At 43.0% G+C, this 22423-nt stretch overlaps 1 protein-coding gene and 1 pseudogene across 1 annotated transcript; both read right to left on the reverse strand.

Moving 5' to 3' along the window:
* Positions 1 to 4894: 4894 nt before the first annotated feature.
* Positions 4895 to 10481, reverse strand: LOC127782014 (uncharacterized; annotated as a pseudogene).
* A 6738-nt stretch (positions 10482 to 17219) lies between these two features.
* LOC127781081 (uncharacterized) lies at positions 17220 to 22005 on the reverse strand. The gene is made up of 7 exons (XM_052307988.1): positions 21712 to 22005; positions 20215 to 20385; positions 19665 to 19829; positions 19416 to 19580; positions 19100 to 19234; positions 18075 to 18172; positions 17220 to 17722 (listed from the first exon to the last, which is right to left on the reverse strand). Exons 1-7 carry the CDS (start codon positions 21940 to 21942, stop codon positions 17530 to 17532), a joined length of 1158 nt encoding a protein of 385 aa, XP_052163948.1. The 5' UTR covers positions 21943 to 22005; the 3' UTR covers positions 17220 to 17529.
* Between the last annotated feature and the right edge of the window lie 418 nt (positions 22006 to 22423).

A 22423-nucleotide genomic window follows, 5' to 3' on the forward strand; every position in this document is an offset into this window, starting at 1 on the left:
GTTTTGGAGGAGATGATGTTGAGCTTCTTGATGCACTTGATTGTGCAGTGGCAATGGGTATGTGGTTTCAACCCTGAGATTACGTCTTTAATCCCCAACACACTCACAATTTCTTCTTAAAAATTGTTTAGAGGGACGTCTCCCTCCAAATCTTGTTTTTATTTATGCTGAGCTTCTTGTTATACGGCATGATAGTAGTGATATTTGGTAGCACCCAAATGTTTGGAACTTCACAGAATATACAGATGCTGATTGAGCTTCTTGATGCCTCCTATGTCTACATACATCTTTGCAAATCTCGCGCCTTGCCTCGACCTTTCAATATAGTGGGGCTTCATTTCTTATACTTGGATATATTTATATATAATCAACACTTAGCTAGTTTCTTTGTGGTTGAAAGGATTGACAGTACACATGTGCATATCTTCATATATTGCCGTTGTCAATATATTGATGGCATATGTCTGCGCTTATAATATATCCCACCAACCGAAGATTAGCTAGGGGTACTGAATCGCTTGCACGATCTGGATATGTATTAAAGAATGTGCTACATTTAACACTAAATAAAATTCAAAATTATGAGTTACCTTTTCCAAAATTTCAGCCAAAAATATGCCGGTAGTACAAGATTAAGATTTGAAACCCATTGAAACTGATCATATTTTTCATGCATAGAATCGACTCAATTAGGCACCTATCCTATCACATTGGCCAACAAATACTTCAGCTGATCTCATTCCCTAGTTCATCACGCAAAAATCAATGGCTGAGCAATTGGCCTAGGAGCACACACACGAAGCTTTGTAGTCCAACATCGTCAACTATCTGAAGTCCCTTCACCAGGAGATGCTCGCGTCAATCCTGATGTTTTCTTTGAGGAGAGTTGACTCTGCTGGCATTGGCGGCTTCAATCCTGAATGAACAATCCTGTCCAAAGACTCCCTGTGCAATGGCAGCTCCTGCAACCACTATGATAGCTTGGGAAACAGGTATCTACCCATGAGGAAGGTGACTCTCATGTAATTGTCCAAACTCAACTCCCAAACCCTCCCATGCCGATCCAGATTCTACTGATAAGGAACGAATAAAGTGTGTGTTGTTTACTGTCAGCATGATCATTTCTTTCACATGTGCCTCGTCAACTAGACAAGTCTCTCCGGTGGTATCTGAATTTTAAGCTAAAATGTGGTACCTCCCAATATCTTCTCAAAGAGGGTAAAATTACCCCGTATACACACACACACACACTACTTTGCTAGCCTACCGAGCCGGTTGCCTAATGTATGTGTACTATGTTTACTAGGTCTCTATTTGTCTATATATGTTTGAGGAACGCTCTGGTACTCTTTATCTGTAGTATTACTACCAGTAGAGATATTAACGAGGGATCAATTGTGTTGGTGTAGCTTTAGCTATCTAGCTTGGTGCATTGCCTCTTAAAGTGTTCATTTATGAGCTTGCTACTAGAGGATAGATGCACCACAAAATAACTAAAAATGAAAGGTTTAATGGTATACATCTTTACGAATCTCACACTTCACCTCGACCTTTAAATATAGGGGGCTTCATTTCTTATACATGGATATATTTATTATAAGCAACACTTTAGCTAGTTTCTCTGTGGTTGAAAGGATTGACAGCACACATGGGCATATCTTCATATATTGTTGTCGTCAATATATTGATGGCATGTGTCTGCGCCTACAGTATATCCCACCAACCAAAAATTTGCTTGGGGTACTCAATCGCTTGCATTATCTAGATGTGTATTAAAGAATGTGCTACATTTAACACTAAATAAAATTAATTTTTTTAAGTTACCGTTTTCCAAAATTTCAGCCAGAAATATGCCAGTAGTACAAGATTCAGATTTTGAAACCCACTAGAACTGATCATGTTTCATGCATTTTCCTTGCTAGAATCAACTTAGGCACCGATCCTATCACATTGGCAAACAAATACTTCAATGGATTCCATCGCTTTACTACAAAGCATATGCAAATCAATGGCTGAGCAATTGGCGTAGTAGCACACACAGCCAACAACTGTCTCGTCAGCCACTTCAACGGGAGATGCTCGCTGCAGATAGTGATCGGTAGATTTTGGTGGGTTCTTGGAGAAGAGTTGATTCTGCTCGCATCGGCGGCTGTGATCCTGTGCAAAGACTCCTTGTGCAATGGCAACTCATCCACCTCAGCGGAATGGTTGGGCAACACATATCTCTGCACTAAGCAAGTGACCTTCATGCAATTCTCCAAACTCAAATCCCAAAGCCTCCTATGCCGATCGAGATTCATCTTAGCATATCTATCATCTCTTGTATGTAGGCATTACTGATCAGGAATAAGCTTGTGTTGTTTACTGTCAGCCTGATCATTTGTGTCACTTGCGCCTCATCAGCTAGAACGAGTCTCTCCTTGTGGTATATATATGTACTACTACTTTGCTAGCCTACCTAGCTGGTTGACACTGAGACATACACAGTAATTTGTATGTACTATGTTTGTTAATTTGTATACACTGAGACATACATGGTTCAAGTGTGTTAATTGGTGTAGCTTGAGGTAGCTAAGCTAGACTAAGCTGATCGGTATGATATTGAGCTCAAAAAAGACATGTAATTACTTCACTTGAGATGACACATGGTATGAGGCCTCTTATACTGCTCATTTGTGAACCTGCTACTACAACAGAGATGAACCATAAATTAATCAAAAAATAAAAGGTGTGATCCTCAATAACCTAACAAAAAAATCAATATACGAATATCTCTTTAGTTTGCACACAGAGACGGAAATAATAAAGAGAATCTCCTGCATTAAAAATTAATAATGTACAAGGTACCACAGACAATCTCCCCTGCATCAGAAACTTCAATTTTTAAACCAAGTTTCTGTTTATTTTCTTGGACACTGAATTCAAAACTGTGAAAACTTCTATGATGTTTTTTTGGATGAAAAACATAAAGCATGCTTGATAAGGAGCAACCTGGTTCCAGATTATTTGAAACCCAAAACTTTTCTGTCACAACCTTCAAAGACTTTCACTTTCGTAATGTATGTATTACAATTAATTTGAAATCCACACAAGCTTAAGTTTCATACCTAAGACATCCATCCTATCCCATCGGAAAGCTCTCTGGTTAAGATATTGTTCCCTATCATTACAGAGTAAATTTTTATTAGGTTGGTCCATATGCGTGCAATCTAGAGAGGACAAAAGTACTTTACAAAAGTGATCAAGAAGAACATAACACACAACAACAACACGATTAGATTGGTTATGACCCCTGGGGGATCTTTGAGCTCCTCTGTGATTGACATGAAACTAGATGTGATTAATGGACCGAATCGAGTGTGCTCCATGGACCATTTGCTTCGGCTAGAGTTACAACCCTGACCTCCAAGTACAACAAACGAGCTTGTAATTGTTCAGGTCCATCCGTCCATGAACACAGACTCTGAGTCATGCAAACCTGATGATATCATCTTCAACCAGACTTCCCAATGCCTTACATGCTAATAATCATGTATGTAACATTGTCTGGATAAGTAGATATGAGTACATGCCATTCACTAGGCATCTCAGTAGCTACCAAATTAACAAAGTGATGATGCTGTCTATATTTATCAAAGATCGATGGAGTGAGTGATGAGTGGCATAACTAGATATATAGGGCTATGCATTGGATGCTCAAGAACAGAAGCATGATCACACAAGCTAGATTTAATTTTGATTCGTTTCACTGAAACGAGATGTACGGCAATGATATGGGAGCCTACTTCAAATTTATGTTTGAAGACATCCGTTGGACGCACAGTGAAAACAAATTTGCTGATGCATCAAGTTTTGGATCTGACAAAAAATATTGAACATTCAAGTTTCAACTTTGGGACATCTATAAAACAGGACATCAATCTTGAATATTTGAAGTGTTTTCATCCTAGAACATGCTTGAAACTACACCTCTCAGATCAACCGAATACTCATTGACACAGTACCTAATTCCAAATTTGATGGAGCTAAAATTTTTGTGAGTTATCAAGTTCCACAGTTGATACACGAATCGGGATACCAATATTAAACTGAATGAAGCTGAAGTTTCATGCTTGAAAATCAGACGTATCTTACAATGTTGGAAATTCCTAGCTATAAACAGGTATCGTTCCCAAGCATTTTAATCTGAATCAAAGATTGACAAACTGAGGTGAAAATATCACCCAATCTACTAACCGTTTCCAATGAATGACATCCAACGGATAAATCTTATGCCTCGTTATCATACTTCTCAAGCTCATGTTGCAACCAGCCAACTAGCATATATTCCTGTGCTTGGGACGAGTGCAATGCCTGAACTTGGTTATGTTCCATTTCTTGAATACAGATACTTGACCAAGAATCATGTCCTTGTTGTATGTCTCAAAACAGTATTCCCAGTGCCTTTCATGCCAAGTACCTACCATTCTAGTCTGAGTGCTGTATATTCTGTGTTTTCTGTCGTTTTGCCATCAATCTCCTGCTTTCTCTGAGCCATATCTTCTGTTGTTGGCATACTTTCCAAGTTTCCAATTAGGCAAGGTGATTATGTAATTGTATATGAATGATGGAGCAGATAGGCAGGCAGCGTTGCAGGGTATAAAAATATTGATGTCTTATGCATGTGTTCCACCCGCTGAGCTAACGTGTGATTTCTCATTGAATAAAATGCGAAAAACTTGAAATCAAGCTCAGTAACATACTGCATTCCAAGCATGAAAAATGTAGGATAGTAGTGACAAACTTAGTACCGATGAAGAGACAATACATGAGCTCAGCCCAAAATTTAGTTTGTTTATCTGACAACCCAGAGGCAAGTAGCACTAGAGCTTCTCACTTAGCTGCATAACATTGGCTATGACACTAAGCTGAACTTCTTAGCCCCCGCGTCGCTCCCAGGGCAGGGGCGACACGGGAGGCGACCCAGCCGCCGCCGCCACCGCACCACCCCCACCGCCCTCCTTCCACCTCGCCGCCGCCCGAGCGGGCCGCCGGAAACAGCGCGGCCGCAAGGACGGTGGCGGCGGGGCCTCCTCCCCCCAAGGTCGCGGCGTCAGAGCCCACGACCCCGACCTAGCTCCAGGGCGGCGACTTCGGCGGCTGCGACGTCGAGCTCGACGGTGGCGCATGGCTTCGGCGAGGTGGCAGTGCCGACGACGGTTGAAGAGATGGGTGACCGGGCCGACGACGACGAGGAGGCGGTGCTGGCTCCTACGCTCTCCTGCGCGGATCTGGTGCGGGGGGATGGATCCCGAGCCGCCGGCGGCGGTGATGCGCGTGGAGGCGGCGGGATGGCTGGATCCAACCCCCTCCTATCTGGATCCGGCGCGGGAGGCCGAGCTCCGACCCCAGGCAGCGAGGCGGCGGTGGCTGAAGGCGGCGGGGATGGCGATGGCGGCGGGGACGGAGCTGGCTGAGGGCGCGGAGGCGGCGGCGATGGTCCTGTGGCTGCGACCGCGCGGTGCCGGCGGTGGCGGTGGCGGTGCCCCCCAGATCCGCGCCTCTCGGCTGGGTCTGGAGGGTGGCGGCAGTTGGCGACGGCAACGGCGGTGTGGCGACGGTGGTGGTGGCAGTTGGCCGGCGGCAGGTGGCGATGGCGGTCTCGGACGGATATGGACGCGGGCAGCAGTTGGCGACGACAGCCGCGGTGTGGTGACGGCGGCGGCAGTTGGCGACGGCGGCGGCGGTCGTGGATGTGGTGGCTGCCGTGTCAACTGGCGGCGGCGGCGGAAGACATGGCGTCGGGCAGCTAGCTGCTCGGTGTTGGAGGACGACAGCGCAGCGGCAGTTTGCGGAGGCGGTGGTTGGCGTCGGTGGCAACGGCGACGGCGGCTGCGACTCTGGAGGCGGTGGCGATGTCGGCGGTGGGGAAGGAGTCGGGTGCGAGGTGGCTAGGTGTTCGGCAGCAGCGGCTGCGGTGGTGGTGACCGTGTTTGCGGTCACCGGAGGCATGGCGGCCTCGGTTGACTAGCCGAGGGCGTGGGAGACGGCTGCATCTGGTCGGCGCGGCATCGTTCGGTGGAGGGGTCGGAGACTGGCTTGGCGCAGAGAAGCGCAGCCGATGGCAGCGGAGGCCGGCTCGGCGCGAGAGGCGCGGGCGGCAGAGATGGAGGCCGGCTTGGCGCGAGAGGCGCGACCGATGGAGGGAGGCCGGATTGGCGCGTGAGGCGCGTCCGGTGGAGGAGGCCGGCTTGGCGCAGAGAGGCGCGGCCGGCGGTGGAGGAGGCGACCTAGGTGAGAGGAGGAGTTGTCGGTGGGTGTGGCGCGGTCTTCGACGCACGAAGGTTGGCCGGCGGGGGACGCCGGTGCAGGGGTCCCACATGTCGGCAAAGCTTGTGTGGTGGTGGAGCAATCGGTGCGTCAGCCGTGGTTTCGATCTCGTCTGTGCCCCTTTGTTGGCCTAGTGGCGGTCGGTCACGCTTAGCGGCGGCCGATACGGTGCTAGCCTTCTCCTAGGCGTGTGTGTTGGCGATGTCGGCGTGTGGGTGGTGGTATATTTTTTTTCTTTTCCTGGTTACGACTCTCCAGAGTTGTAATCTTGTAATTTTTTCCTGCTCTATCAATAGAACTTCGCACCGTCTCGTGCGAGTCGTTCAAAAAAAAAAAAGCTGAACTTCTTGATGCCTCCTAGGCCTATACATATGCTTTCCTCAACCTTAAATATATAAAAAGAATGTCACTAGCTCACCTGTAGCATTTCATTTCTCACTGTGACACAATATGCCCTTCTTCAACTCAGTGAACTGATTTCACTACACAAGACAGATAGAGACTATTCACTACAGTTATCTACACAGAAGCATATATAATGATTATTTTTTAAAAAGAAGGAAGATATGTTTTGACAAGAAATATTGGACTGTGATGCGTGCAAACAAAAGCCAAAAGGATATATCATAACTAATTTCACTAAGTTGGATGTTGGTTAGAATGTTGTGTAGGATCTTATGTCGAGATGATGTTATGTAAACATGCATAATTGCATATGCTCAATCAAACATAGAATGAGTAATGTTTATTGTACATATAAAAGATTATATAAAGGGAGTATGCAATGAATATAAAATAATGAGAAAAAAATAAATACAAAGTATATAAAAAGTTATTTGCATATACATGTCTTATGCCTTCGTGCACTCACGTCACATCCTAATCAGACTTTAACTCAATATAATTAGTCATAATGTATCATTTGGACTACGCGCTCGAAAAGTCTATACATCATAATAAACATTTTAAAAGTGTGTACTAAATTACACCAACCTCACAAATTTATCTACCGCCAACACAATTAACTCTTTCCTTTATTACGGGCACATGCACATATGACACTTAGTCGAACTTCTTGACGCCTCCCAAGCATACATACATCTTAATTTGCAGACCTCGCCTCACACCTAAATATAAAATTGTCACTTGGATGCATGTGGCATTTCTCGTCGTAATACATGCAATGTCCTCATCCTGAATGAGTATATATGGTCCAGACTCCAGAGAGGCCAGCTCTCATGTAGGATTCAGCAAATAGAACAACAGAACTGAAGTTTTCAAGCTGATTTGGCTTTACTGATCGAGATATACAAAGGTTATCTATTAATGTTATCTACCGAAGTATTTATGAAATCGCATTTTCCTTTTATCTTTTCAGCAGGAAATTATGTTCTGATGAGAAATCTTGGACTTTATTTCACTACTACAAAAAGGGGCATATAGGTCGGCACTATAGGTGCCGGAAGTGCTAAAACCAACACATATAATGCTTTTCCCATCTCCACGGGAACAACTATTGGTGCCGGTTCTAAAGAAAACCGATACTTATACTATAGGTGTCGGTTTTTAAGAAAAATCGGCATCTAGAATATATTACAGGTGTCGGTTAATTAAAAATCGAGACATATAATATAATATAGGTGCTTTTTTAAAAAAAAAAAACTGACACCTATCTGCCAAACCAACCGAGCTGACCTGAGCCACACAGACAGCGGGTCAACAAACGAATCCCTTTCATTAAATGATATGGAAATAGTCGTTTCACTTCTCAATAATGGTAGAACCTAGGACTCTATTTCCCGCTCTTTCCAGGAGGTTGGCCGCCTATCCTAGATCTTCCCATTTCCAAGAAGATCCCTTGTTTGATCTGGCCCTATCTACTCCCATCCTTATCTCTTCCTCCCCCCCTCCCCCCCCCCCTCTCTCTCTCTTTCTCTCTCTCTCTCTCTCTCTCACTCTGTCTCCCGGCCGCATTCCACTTCCTTCTCTCTTTCTATCCACTTCTTCCTTCTCCTCTCATCCTTCTCCATCCACCACGGATGTAGCATGGCGCCCCCCCCCCCCCCCAACACCTCCACTAGATTTGGTGGGAGGGGAGGCAGTGGTCCAGCGGCAGCACGGCGGCGTCCTCTCCTCTGGCAGAGCCGGCAGGAGGGGAGGCTGCGACATGGCGGGGCCCTCCCCTCCACCAGATCTGGCGAGAGGGGAGGCCGCGACCCGATGGCTGCAGCGGGAGGCGACATGCGATGGCGGAAGGGAGGAGGCATGCGGCCGCGGTAGAGATCCGGCTAGAGGTGCGACGGCATCGGCGGCCGCGGATCCATCTCTTCCCCTCCCTCTTTGTGATTTGTTGATGTGATCTAGATGTGTATTATTTGATTTGTTTTTCTGGGGATTATTGACTATAGTTCATGTATTCATGGATTTGAGGCAATTTAGTTCATGTGTTCATGGATTTGAGGCAATTTAGTTCATGTGTTTATGGATTTGATGTAATTTTGGAATTAGGGTATTATTTAGGATCGGCTTGATGGCTCGATACATTGGCTTGATGCATCAAGCCGATTTTTTTTTTTTGGCTCGTGTGCGCCTCGAGTAATCAGTGCCGCCTCCGTGGTGCAGGTTGGGAAAACTGGCACGTAAGGTGGTTTCCCAATCGGCACCAATTAGTGTTTCTGTACTAGTGTTTACATCAGTATGTTCTATATTAAAAAAATGCACACCCATAAATCGCCATGCATGCACAATCATAACTGAGTGTGTGTGCTTATTTCTTTTCAAAGATTAAGAACGAGACAAAATTAAGCTTGAAATAAATAATAATTGTTCCGATTGAACCTTTTACATGGTATGAGCATAACCTTAATGAATTAGTGCACCACGTATCCACAATCGCTCCACCACACCAAATGTGTTTTCTCTATGTGTTTACTACTCCTTAATAGTACATCTAACTAATAACAGAAAATGAATTTACAGTACATGGACAAAAGCCATGTGCAAAGCAACGAAACTTGCTTGGAATTTTTATCAACCAACAAAGACCTCTTCAAATTGTAACAAAAACGTCCCTTCTCAAATTTGACAACTGGCCAGTCACACCAATGCCAATTAATAGATGATAGACATCAGTTAAATTGAGGTGCTCCAAGTAGCTAGTAGATCCATGATCTCAAATAGCTATAGCATGTTTAGACTAGTTCTAACTCTTGAAGTTCGTAGCTGCCAAAGGTGATCAATGTGGCCGATGAAGAACAGAGCGTGCTTCATGTATGAAACTACTCAGCTAATACAGATCGAGCATTGTGTGTAACCAGTCACTTGGCAGGTCCATAGACACAGATCCCAAGCTAAGCAGAATATCTCACAACATCTTCAAACAGAACTCCCAATGCCTTCCATTCTAAGGTTATTCTGTACCAAGCAGAGTTTGTACAATACATCTTTAACAAGAACATGCCACTAATGCCGCGCATGTTAATCGTGTTTGTAACATTGTATATATCGAAAGTTGTTTTAATTACTTCCTCCGTTTCACAATGTAAGTCATTCTAGTATTTCTCATATTCATATTGATACTAATGAATCTAGATAGATATATGTCTAGATTCATTGGCATTAATATGAATGTGAGAAATGCTAGAATGACTTATATTGTGAAACGGAGGGAGTAGCTATCAATTTGACAGGGTGTGGTGATGCTGTCTCTATTTATAAGTAGAAAAGATATATAGGGCTTCTATACACGCTGAGTAGTGTACATTGATGGCTCAAGTAATGTACATGCATGTTCAACACCGACCAGTTTGCCGAGCATCATACACATGAAAGGAAATCCGAGATATTTCTTATGCATTCAGAACAACGTTAGTTAGAAAACTTGAAAACTTTTGGGTGCTAGATCGATGTTCAAATTAGTGGCAGTACAGAAAAAACAAACAGCATGCCCCAGCTGCCACCATATTGTGGATCGATTTGCTTTCTAGGGTAGAACACGCTGAGAGTGTAAGAATGGACCCTCCTTTCTTGTACTATCATACGCCTTGGATGTTTCGCATATCTTCAGGCCAGGTTCTTAACTTCTTACAACCCACAAATCCTGTGCGAGTTCTACCAAGAAAACCAAAGGTCGATCCAAATGCTGATACTGAGTTCCATTTCATGGCAGTCATGCCGTTTGGAGTTGGTACCGAGCCTCAAATTTTTCTTGAACTGGAACCTGGATTCCTGTTGCCTTCCATGCCGATTGCCAAGTTTTTGTGTCATTGGCTATAGCTACACGTCAGTGAAAGCTGCTCGTGCCATTATCAGTTGGATGGAACTAAGCGGCCTTCTCGGAGGGGTGGACTACTTCGTGTGTTGGCTCTATTTATCCATGCTTTGGTCTTGAGCTCCCAGTTAAGGTTAAAAAAAATTGTACCATATATATGTAGAGAAAATTATTTGTTTGAGTACTTATAACTACCAGCGGTAGGCAAAGAATGAATGCATATTGAGGGTGTGTTTGGTTGGGCTGTGGCTTTTGAAAAAGCTGATGTGGGCTGTGATTTTTTGAAAAATAGCTTTGAAAAAGTAGCTGTGAGGAAGCCAAAAGCTCGTTTGGTTACACACATGTGGTTTTTGGAAAAGCTTCTCCCCTGACAAGTGGACCCCACATGTCATGTACACAGGTATATTTCTCCTTCCTCTTGACACAGGAAGGCAGGGGAAGGTTGTGCTTGCCAGCGGCTGGCCGCGCTCGTTGGCCGGGGCTGGCCCACCCCATCAGTGTGGGAAGGCAGCTCGCCGGAGTGGAGGGTATGGATCTAGGGTTTGGGTGGGGGAGGAATGGCACCGGGGGGGTGTGGAGGCTTACCGACGACAGGGGAGCTAGATCGCGAGAGACATCAAGCAGCAGCGGCAGAAGGGGACGGTGGAGTCGGTGACGGGGGAGGGCGGGGATGGCCACGGCGGCGAGGAGGACGAGTGGCAGCGGAAGGGGGCGGTGGAGTCGGGGAGGGCGGGGACGGCCGCGGCGGCGAGGAGGAGGAGCAGCAGCGGTGGGGCAGCTCGGCAAGGAGGAGGGCGGCGGGGCGAGGAGGAGTGGAGGCGGCGGGTCAGTGAGGAGGAGGAGCGGCGCGTGATGGGAACGGACGGGAGAAAAAAAACAGAACGAAGCGAAACGTTTTTTTTCTACTAGCAAAAATGCTCGTGCGTTGCAACGGGAATTGTAAAGACCAGAGAATTGAGAAAAAAATGAGAAAGATTTACATTATGTAATTAATTGAAATACAAATTTCCGGAAATATTTGGGTTTTTTTTTTAAGTAGGTAGATGTATAATTAAATTAGTTTAGTGTGCGAAATAAAATTATATAGATTTAAATTTATTGAATTCTCCATGATTATTACGCTATTTGGAATTTTATTGAAATTTCTAGAGTTTAATAGCTAATTTTGATAATACAAACATCATTTCAACATTTATTTAAATAAAAATAATCTTTTCTCTCTAGGCCATTTTCAGCCCATTTTATTTTTCTGCCCGCAACCGAGCTAGCCCGCTTTCCTCCCTTCTCCTCCCCTCCGCCTCAACCTATAAGAAAGCGTTCGGCCCAGCAGGACGTCTAATTAGACTCCCCCCACTCCTCCTCTCATTGCTGTGTGGGCCCCAACCAAAAGTCCAACCTAAGTGCTTTGTTGGACCAGCTGGCCCGCGCGCGGCGTAGCAATGATGCGGCCCGAAGATGGAGGATGGCCCAACATGGGATCGGTCTGAGTCATCCGTTTTGATGGACGGCTCAGATCGGTTCCGAATCCATCAAAATCGTCGGGGTTAAAAAATCCCTAACCCCAATTCATTTTCCCCTCCCTCCCCTCACCACAGGCCGCCTCTGTCCCCCAGCAGCGACGCCCCTCCTCTCTCCCCACCAACGACGCTCCTCCTCCCACCTCGAGGTGCCCCTCTCCATGCCCCTTCCCCACCGGTGGCGCCTCTCCATGCCCCTTCCCCACCGGCGGCGCCTCTCCATGCCCCTTCCCCACCGGCGGTGCCTCTCCATGCCCTTCCCTCTCCAGCGATGCCGCTCCCCCTCCCTCCCGCCCCCTAACCACCGGCTCCTTTAATTCCTCCTCGTCGGGGTGCCACTGCCGTATTTACCAATTTGCATTTTGAGACATTGTAGTCAATATCAGGCCAGCTACAAATTGAATCCACCAGTTGTTCAATATTTAGCTGTTGACGGTAGTCCGGGTGCCGTCCAAATTCAGTAATAATCTATATATATGGTACAGGTTATATAATAAAAGAAATGTTTAAGAACATGAGTCAGTGGCTCCCCGGCGGCATAGTGGCTCAGGATTGGCTCCTCCCTCTCCCTCTCGGCATCTTCCTGGCACAGAGGCGAGTCAGCGACTTCCCAATGCAACCGCAGCGCAGCTGCTCCCCGGCTCTCGGGCGGCACAGTGGCGGCTCAGCTGATCCCCGATGCAATGACATGACGGCGGAGGAGGAGATCCGTTGAGGAGAAACGGTGGCCTCCCGCTGGTCCCTCCATCTCCTCTCGTTATCTCTCTAGATATTTTGGATGATTTTGTGATGATTCTGATTTGGATTTGGATTGAGATTTTGTTTTTGGTTGGAGTTGGATCGTGATGTTACGAACGGACGAAAAATGGCAGTATGGACTAAAAATCAGTGTGATGATCGGAAAGCTACAAAATTTTTAATTAGTTCAGATTAAGATTTTGGACGGCGTTTTTTTTTTCTTTGTCTTTTTTTCTTTCTGCTTTTTTCTTTTTTTTATTCCGCTGTTTTTCTCGCTGATAGCGTTTTGGCCTTTTTTTTTTCCTTTTTTGCCGGATATTTTACTGACGCCGTTTTTTAGATGTTTTTTTAGCCGTTTTCTTGGGGACGGTTTTTTTTAAATCGGAATCGGAATTTCTTTTCTGTTTTCCGTCTTTCTTGCTAACGGCGTTTGCCTTTTTTTTTTCTGTGCGCGCGTGGGGTTACTTTTTTGGCGGGGTTTTTTTACAGATGCCGTTTCCTAGACGGCCTTTTTTTTTTCTCGCTGTTTTCTTAGGAACGGTGTTTTCCTTTAATCGGAATCGATTTTTTTAATTACGGACGAAGGAAACATCTTATACTTTTTAGTTAGTAGAGATAGAGATAGAGATAGAGATTCGTTTCATTTTTTTTCCTTTTTTGCCCCATATTTTTCGGATCGGACAGATTTGTTTTTTTGCCTTTTTTTTTTCTCCTTTCTCTCTCGGTTTTTTCGCTTTGGATCGAACTTTTTTCGCCCGGTTTTTTTTCTTGGTTTTTTCGTCCGGTTTTTTTTACGGACGATGGAAGCATCTCTTATTTTTTAAGTACTAGAGATAGAGAATAGCAGAGGTGGGTAATTTTGTTCTCCCAAAAACTAGCTTTGGGCAAAAGCAGTTGTGGCTTTTGGGCCCTTTGGTTGGCTTTTGGCTTTTGCAAAAGCAAAAGCACGTTGAAAAGCCCAACCAAGCTACACCACTAGTTCAATGCAAATGATAGTCAATTGAATACAATCCTTATTTGCCTTTCATACTCTCAATGACATGTGGATCCAGGGCATAGTTAATTCCATGTTTAAACATGATTAGTGGATGTTTTCTTTTATTTTTTAAAGGAAATAGTTAAGTTATTTCATTCTAACCAATTCAAAGTATTAACATGTGCAAAAAATATGTAGGGGTTATCTTAGCTCTTACTATATATTTTCCAGCAACTATTTCATATTCCAATTCCGCCCACCATGCTTCTCTTCCTCTTCTCTTTTCTGCTTTGCCCCCTCCACTACATCACCTCCGGCGGCTGGTACCGCCGTCGCCGCCACTTCGCCATGCCACCTTCTTTCATAAGTGAGGATCCTCTACCATAATGTCACTACCATTATAGCCACTGGTATATGGGTCCTACCCTTATATTACCTCACATGCGACTTTAATGGTAGTGTCATTATGGTAGAGGATGTGAACCCGTTATTTTTCTGCATTCATGTGGCATGTTGATTGTGTGAGTCTGAATTATTACCCCTAAACAAAGTTTAGATTCTGTTAATGGCGACAATCAGCTGACCTTGATATATACACCATTCTTATACAATGAGGTTGTATCGCTGATAGCAAGACTTGATAAATTATCCCAAAAGAAGTATATTACATATCCCTTTGTCAGTCATGTAACTCTAGGCGACTGCACCTATAAGTCATACACCATCAGTCAACATACATATCAAAACATTTGTCAATTCCACAAATAATTTTACCATCCCAAAAGAATATCCAAATCAAATGTTTGTCCGATTGAGTTATCTGGTTACCAATGCCAGAAATAAGTGTATCCAAATAGAATGTGGTTGTTTGATCATCCTCAGGTTAGCTATGACAGTGTTAAACTCTGAATTATGAATCTAGATTCATGTGCTGATAATAAAACTAACACATGTTCCAAACATATGAAGCCGTACAACACAACTTGCCAAACATAATTTGCAGCGTGAGGATATTTTTCTTTATGAAAAGTGTGAGGATAAATTTTGAGGATAACAAATAGATAAGTGAGGTTTTACTATAGTTCAAGTAAGTAGTTACCCGCTTAGAATCATCGGAGAACTGTACAGGGAAAGTAATCTGCCATTAGAAACACGAACTACTTTTTTTCCAAGCCACTTTCAGCCTATTTTCTTATTTCCTGAATTCTTTGACAATTTGTTTTCTCCTCCTAGCCCACCGGACGGTTTTACCTCTGGTCCCACTGGTCAGGTCGAGAGAGAAAGAGGGCGATCATCCACTGGCCCCCGCCGGTGATGCCATTTGGGCCACCCAAGCCTAGGTCCCATGGCACCTAGGATTTGGGGGCCGAGGAATTGAGATTTGCCATTAGATTGGCTCCAATGCATAATTGAGATTTGCTTGTTGCAGTCAACACATCATTATGCACACTTCGTTGGCATACTTCTCAACCTCACATTTTAATAAGCTTGAATTTTGATACTTTATCCCTTTTACAAAACTTATATTTTATAAAAGGATTGTCTACATCCACGAGTAGCTATAGAGGCCGGACTTCTATCCATTATCTTAAAAAGAGGTCTCTAATGGAAACCATAACAAAATATATACTCCCTCCGTTTCAAAATGTTTGACACCGTTGACTTTTTAATACGTGTTTGACCATTCGTTTTATTCAAAAACTTTAAGTAATTATTTATTTTTTTTAATCATTTGATTCATTGTTAAATATACTTTCATGTACACATATAGTTTTACATATTTCACAAAATTTTTTTGAATAAGACGAACGGTCAAACATGTGCTAAAAAATCAACGGTGTCAAATATTTTGAAACGGAGGGAGTATATACATATTTAGACCCCAACTGTACCATCAAGCTCAAAGCCGCAGATGTCTAATATCTCCACACTATATTGACACTATGTGTTTGGCCATAGTGGCGTCAACTCCATATCAACAAAGGTCAGCATGAAGGCTCTTGCAACTGGTCGCCTAGCACACAACGACTAGGCTTGGTACGGCCCCATTTTTCTTATATTATGCTTGGGTACATATTCTTGATCAAGAATAATGTCCTCATATGTTCTGAAAAAGAACTCCCAGTGCCTCTCATTCCAAGTACCTATGATTGTAGTCTTTGAGTGTATATTCTAAGCTTTCTATTGTTTTGGCATCAGTCTCCTTGAGCCATCTTCTGGTGATGGCAAACTTTCCAAGTTACCAATTAGATAGATAAGGTGATTATGTATCTTACCTATATATGAATGGCGCATGGCCAATAAGTATTGTTGGCTTATGCACATGTCCCACCATCCGAGCTAAAGTGTGATTTCTCACTGAATAAAGCGTGCAAAAACAAAATGCCATGTATCCATAGTGTGCAAACTATCAAGCTCAACAACATATTTTACTATTTGAAATTTGAAGCATAAAAGTTTTGAGAACAATGAGGAGATGCTTAGTATCAGTTATTATTAAGAGAAATATGCAATACATGATCTCAAACCAAAACTTATCCGGAGTTATGTTTCCTCTACATTTACTAAAAATGTAAAGCTCGGGATTACAACAATTAGCCACTGATAGTTTCTATGTCCTCGTTGCAGCTGGCGCTTTTGAAGGTGTCATCCCACCTGCCATTGCCCAGCAGACTCACTAGCATTAACAGACAGATTTTTTTCATTTGCTGTCAAGCAACTATGTTGAAAAAAGAAGGCAATCGCAGCTCTCTGCCAATCAAGCTACACACCTTGTTCTCCTACTTAGGTGGTGTTTGAATCTCCTGAAGATAAATATTAAGTGTTTCACGTAAAACGAGGTGGTAATAACGTGTGATTAATTAAGTTTTAATTATTGCAAACTTGGAAAATAGATTAATTTGATATTTTAGAACAACTTTTATATAGAAAGTTTTCGTACGAAACGTACCGTTTAGCAGTTTCAAAAACGTGCCACGAAAATCCAAAATTTCATCCACTCCTTGCAGTGGAAACGAACAGGACCTAAGCATTGAGATACTAGAGCTTATCATGCAACTGGATAGCATTCTCTTATACCACGCTCTCCTGTTTGCTGCTCTGGTACTCAATGTCGCCGAGGCACTACATGATATTGGCTATGACACTTGGCTGAACTTCCTGATGCCTTCTAAGCCTCCACATATCTTTGCAAATCTCATGCATTTCCTCAACAATAAAGACAAAATACATCACACGCATTTTCTCTTGACCATATTGAGTATATATGATATCCAGAGGCTAGCTCTCATGTATGATGTCATTGAGAAGATCGACTATAGAATTGGAGTTTTTACGCCGATTTTGCTATACTGAAATATAGGGTGCTATTTATCAAAGTTGTCTGCAGAAGTATATGGAATGGAATGTTATATTTTCTTTTAAAAAGGGAAATTATGTTGACAAGAAATGTTGGACTTTATTTACATAACTACATTTTTTATTACAAGAAAGATACACACCCATAAATCACCACACATACACAATCGCGAGTGTGGGCGCTTATTTGAACCCACAGTGGTGAGAGTCATGCACCGACCATAGCTCCACCACATTAAATATGTTTCCTCTACATTTACTAATGATTAATAGTATATGTGGTATCTAATAGAAGGAGGTCAATTTACAATACATTGACAACAACAGTCAAGTGCAAAGCAGCAAAACTTGCTTGGAACTTATCAACCAGCCAAGACCTCTTCAATTGTGACAAAACGCCCCTTCTCAATGGACAACTGCCCAGCCACGCCGATGGCAACAGATAATAGGCCATCAGTTATATCGACCGATGGGCCGGATGCACCTTGAAGCCTGATGGCAGACAGGAAATTGAGGTGCTCCAGGTAGCTAGATCCATGATGAAGACCTTGATATCTGAAAAATTTACAGTTAGTGGAGATACATAAAACTTCTTACCTACCTAGACCAAAGTAACCTCTGAGCATTACTTCCCTTCTTGGAAGGGATTAATTTTCCTGGACTGTTAACTAATCCTGTAGTTGGATAAGCAGATATTGAATATTATAGAGGAGATCCTTTAAAAGAAAAATTTTAAATGTGATGTCCGTCCATGGATATTAAAACCGCTTTTAGTTTTGGGACACTTTTACAGTGGTGTTTTCCAATCTGAAGGAAAATGTCAGTGTGTTTTATGGATAACCTGTTGCCCAATGACAACTGTTCAGAAGAACAAAATTTTGTTACAAAGTGGTAAAGCGGAACATACTTGATCCGTTCATCTTCAGCCATTATCGTTACAACTCCATCTCTACCTCCTGTTCTCTTTCCAACCCTAACAATGCTCTCTGGAACAAAAGCCTCGCCCTGTTTAAATTTCCATCATTATACATAATAAAATTCCGTACTCTGACAGTTAACTTAATATAGCATGTATAATCAAGATTAGCCATGCCAAATAAATTCTAAAAGGGACTCCTTTCTATTTCTTAGCTCCATTGTAACAATAAAAAGACTCAAACTTACTTAATGCCCTAATGGCATCTGAAGCAATTTTTCCTAAAATCTTTGGCAACAAGCTCAGAACCAGATCATCAAGAAATTTTGCAGCTTCAACTACATCTTCTGACACACACTCCCCATTATCTATATGGTCCAAGCATTTTATACTATGGTCGTGACATTTACAAATTAGAATCCATATATTTATCATTTCTTGCTCATAGACTTGAGCACAGTAGACCAACCTTTTATTTTGGGTCTATGGTGTAGAGATGCATGTGTTATTGCCAATGCTTAATCATTCAAATATAATTTACCAGTGAGCCAATATTTTTGGAAGAGATAACTTCTGTCTGCACAACATTCCCCAAGAGTGTGCAATATTCATCTAAAAAAGGTAAAAGATGTAATAACAGGACCCATATTTGATAGGTTACGACTACCACATCTGGTGTGGTGGTGTGCCTCTAAGCTCTAGCAGCATGACAAGATATTTTATGGAATTTTGCAGCATAGTGTCATTTTTACTCTTAATTGCCCTTGCTGTTGGGGAAGATCTAAATTACCCTAGAAATATCATCAGCTACATGACAAAAATTCACTAAAGTGGCACTGTAACAATTGGAAAAACTACTAAATAATCATTGAAGTGAATGCTGGACACTAAACTGCAGATTGAGCATATAAGATATATATGGTCATATGGAGCTACTTGGAATTGCATATCTGCGTATGACTACGCAATTGTACTACAAAGAAATCAAGATATGAAAAGCATCGTCTTAGTTGTACCTTCCCAATGTCACCAACTACAGAAATTTCCTGCTCATTCCTACTACCTTCAGCAAACATGCAGAGGTCAAGCATGCCACGAGAGCCATTATCAAATTCTACTATTACATATGCATTGTCTATAATATCTGGAACCTGCATTGAGAAAGAACTTAAAATCAGGGACTGCTGTTTAAATTGAGACCACCATAACCCGATAAGCACAAAAAATGCCCTGCAGCTTATAAATATAGCCTTTATAAGCTTAAAAATAATCACACGAGTGAAAATGCCATCCAGCTTATAAAACAGCGATCTTGTAGTCAATTAACCTGACCTTCCCATCATAAACTTCATCCTTGTGGTTGACATCAATGGCTCCAGAAGCCATCACACGAACAGGGTTTGCAGCTGCAAACAATCTCATCAAATCAAAAAAATGGCAGCACTTCTCAACAAGAGTTCCTCCACTGTTGCAATTGAACCTATTCCAATTATTAACCTGCCAGGGTTGTAACAGTTACAGCCTTACAGGAAATTTGAAAAGAATAATTACAACTAGTATCATAGTCTTGGGTCCTTGTACCTTAACAAGGAAAGGAAACCGGTGTTCACGGATTGCCACCATTCTGACTTGCCCCAAGGTGCCACTTTTAACAGTATCTATAAGCTTAGCAACCGGAGGCATATACCTGTATTCTAATCCAACTTGCACAAGTATGTCTGATCTCTGTTTAGCCGCTTCTACAACCTGTATGGAAAGATGGACAGATTCTGAAATCCACATGAAAGAGGTTTGTACAGATCGAGAGAACTAAAATTTTCAGGTGTTCATCAGAGAACAACTGAACAGAGACAAACAATCAAGATAGATCTATGTAGATTCAAGGTCAAATACATTGATATCTGTTTTTCCTCAACAACCTTGCTAGCATGTCTTCTCTTTAAGTTCTCAGTAGATTAGCATGGCTCTCCTTTCTTTTCACTTCTACTACAAATGCAATTAAATGTTCAACAAACTTCCCACATACAACGAGAAAGCAAAGCTTAAAAGTTTTCATGAACGTAAAATTTCGCAGCACTGCAGGCATCAAAATCACATCACACAGCTCTGACCCTCCAAAATTTGAGCTCACCTTCTGACAGTCCTGTACTGTAGTACACAAGGGCTTCTCAACAAGGATGTGGTGTGGTTTGGGGTGACTGATGATGTCCATGAGTATCTGGTAGTGAGTCATGTTTGGCGATGACACAACAACAGCGTCGCAAAGCCCGCTGTCCAGCAGCTCCCCATGACCTGAAAAGATCTTGAAACCTTCTAGTCGTTTAGGATTCAGTACAACAACAGGCACAACTATAGAACACACAAATTGTGGCAATCTAATATCATCCATACTGTCAATAGTTTTGACAAAAAAATCTTAATTGAACTAACACACATGGCACACTAAAGTCTAATTGTGATGAAATCAATGAACAAAAGGGAATTAATTTCAGAAACTAGAATCACAATTATCAACAACTACTAAGCAGTAATCAAGGCAGTAGTATTCACAGTTTTAATAAAATCACTGTACAAAATGATAGATTAAAGAGTAGTGAAAAACATAATACTCGTACCACTTAAAACTAAAATCTTTCTATGCAAGCTTTTCCATTACAAACTTCCATCTGCACAACGTTTTCCTCTGGCTAAATTTCGTTGGACCTATCTTAGAGATACTTTTTATTGGGATAGATCTCTCAACAATAGAGAAGACTTCCTTTTTGTTCCTGGTTGCATCTGGGATGTGGCCCTTGGCTATACAGTTCTTCCGTTTTGGGGTTTTGGCCCTGGGCTAATCAGCAAAATCAGAACAAAATGGCAACTGAGAAAAGGTTTCCTAAGCAAACTGAATTAATCCTTCTGAAGAAAGTTTCTATTCTCTTTGCAGTCCTGGAGTGTACTACTGCAGGTGAAGGACAGAGCAAAGGTTTAGGATTTCAGCAGTAGCCTAAAGATTTGGATGCAAACTCTACAGAGCCATCCTGGTTGAGAAGGGACAATATTTGATATGCAGCTACTTATGAAACATTTTCTCGGTGGACCAGCAAAAGAACACCAACAAAACTTCTAAGTTCAAGCGAGGCTTGCTAGTTGCTACATGTTCTACAACAAACAAGATTACCGTACAACATCCAGCCACATCTCAAATCTCAACAACCTTTTTTTTTATCTTTATTAGTAGTGTTTCTCCTCTTTAGGTCATATTCCTTCCTTTTAGTTTGCATTTGCAAAACAACAAAACTTGTTAAGTTCAAGCGAGGCTTGCTACATGTTATACAACAAACAAGATTAGTGTACAGCATCTAGCCAGACCTCAACAACTATGTTGTTTTGATGTATGGCCTCTGGGAACAAGATTGCCATTTTGGTGTTGTATTTAGTGGTGTTTCTCCTGCTTTTAGCTCAATGTTGCTGTTACTAATTCCTTTTGTTTGCATTTGCAAAACAACTCTGAAACTTCTGCACTCTGAAACCCTTGCTTTCAATAAGAGCAGCAGCAAAGGGTCCTACTCCTACTTGCCCTACAGTTCATCAAAGCGAAAGGTGAATTCAGATAATATGATGGCCATGGCGTGCGTGTATACACCTGGGGAGCGGGGAGGCCGAGGTCGGCGGCGAGCTGGAGGCCGAGGCGGAGCGACTCCGGGTGGGGGTCGGCGAGGCAGGTGACGCGCACGCGCACCGGCGGCTCCGCCCGCCCGACCTCGCCGGCGAGGTGGGCGAGGTTGTGGAGGTGCTCCCTCCCCATCATCCCCACCCCGACTATCCCGTACCTCACCTCCGCCGCCGCCGCAGCCGTCGCCGTCGTCGCCGCCATCCGCTCTCGAGTGAATCTGGACGGGTTTCCGGTCAAGTGGTTCAATGTTCCTCCGCGCCCTCGATGACAGATTGACAAGTGTGAAAACGGTTGGTGCGCATCTTTGGAAGCGGATTCTGTTGTGTTTTAAGCCGTCGGATCGAAAGCATGGAGTGTGAAGTGTGCTCGTCCGTTGGATCAATGGTGCCACTGCGGAGTGGACCAACCACGACCGAGGTTGACTGATGGGTTAGGCCCGTTCGGGCCCAACTTCAGCGTTGGCCTTCGACCTGACCAAGATCCTGATTGAAAAGCTTAAAATGAAGGGAGAGCATAAACATCTATGAATAGTTTATGAGAATATACATAAACCGGGTTTTTCAGCTTCTAGTTTTTTAGTTTATTATCTAGATTCTATAATTATAAATTCTCAAAATCTACATGATTTGAAAAGCTGAAGATTTTATGGGAAGTTGTAGCTAAAAACTCCACAAACAGGCCC

The sequence above is a fragment of the Oryza glaberrima genome, chromosome 8, assembly GCF_000147395.1.
Source record: "Oryza glaberrima chromosome 8, OglaRS2, whole genome shotgun sequence".
NCBI classification, from domain to species: domain Eukaryota; kingdom Viridiplantae; phylum Streptophyta; class Magnoliopsida; order Poales; family Poaceae; genus Oryza; species Oryza glaberrima.

Bases quoted from the DNA above. Each gene is read 5' to 3' on its own strand.
- LOC127781081 (XM_052307988.1), bottom strand. From the start codon at position 21,942: ATGGCGGCGACGACGGCGACGGCTGCGGCGGCGGCGGAGGTGAGGTAC. The intron at 19,581-19,664 runs GTACAAGGACCC...CAACCCTGGCAG, and splicing joins GGTTTCCTTTCCTTGTTAAG to GTTAATAATTGGAATAGGTT. The intron at 18,173-19,099 runs GTACAACTAAGA...AAATTTAAACAG, and splicing joins TAGTTGGTGACATTGGGAAG to GGCGAGGCTTTTGTTCCAGA.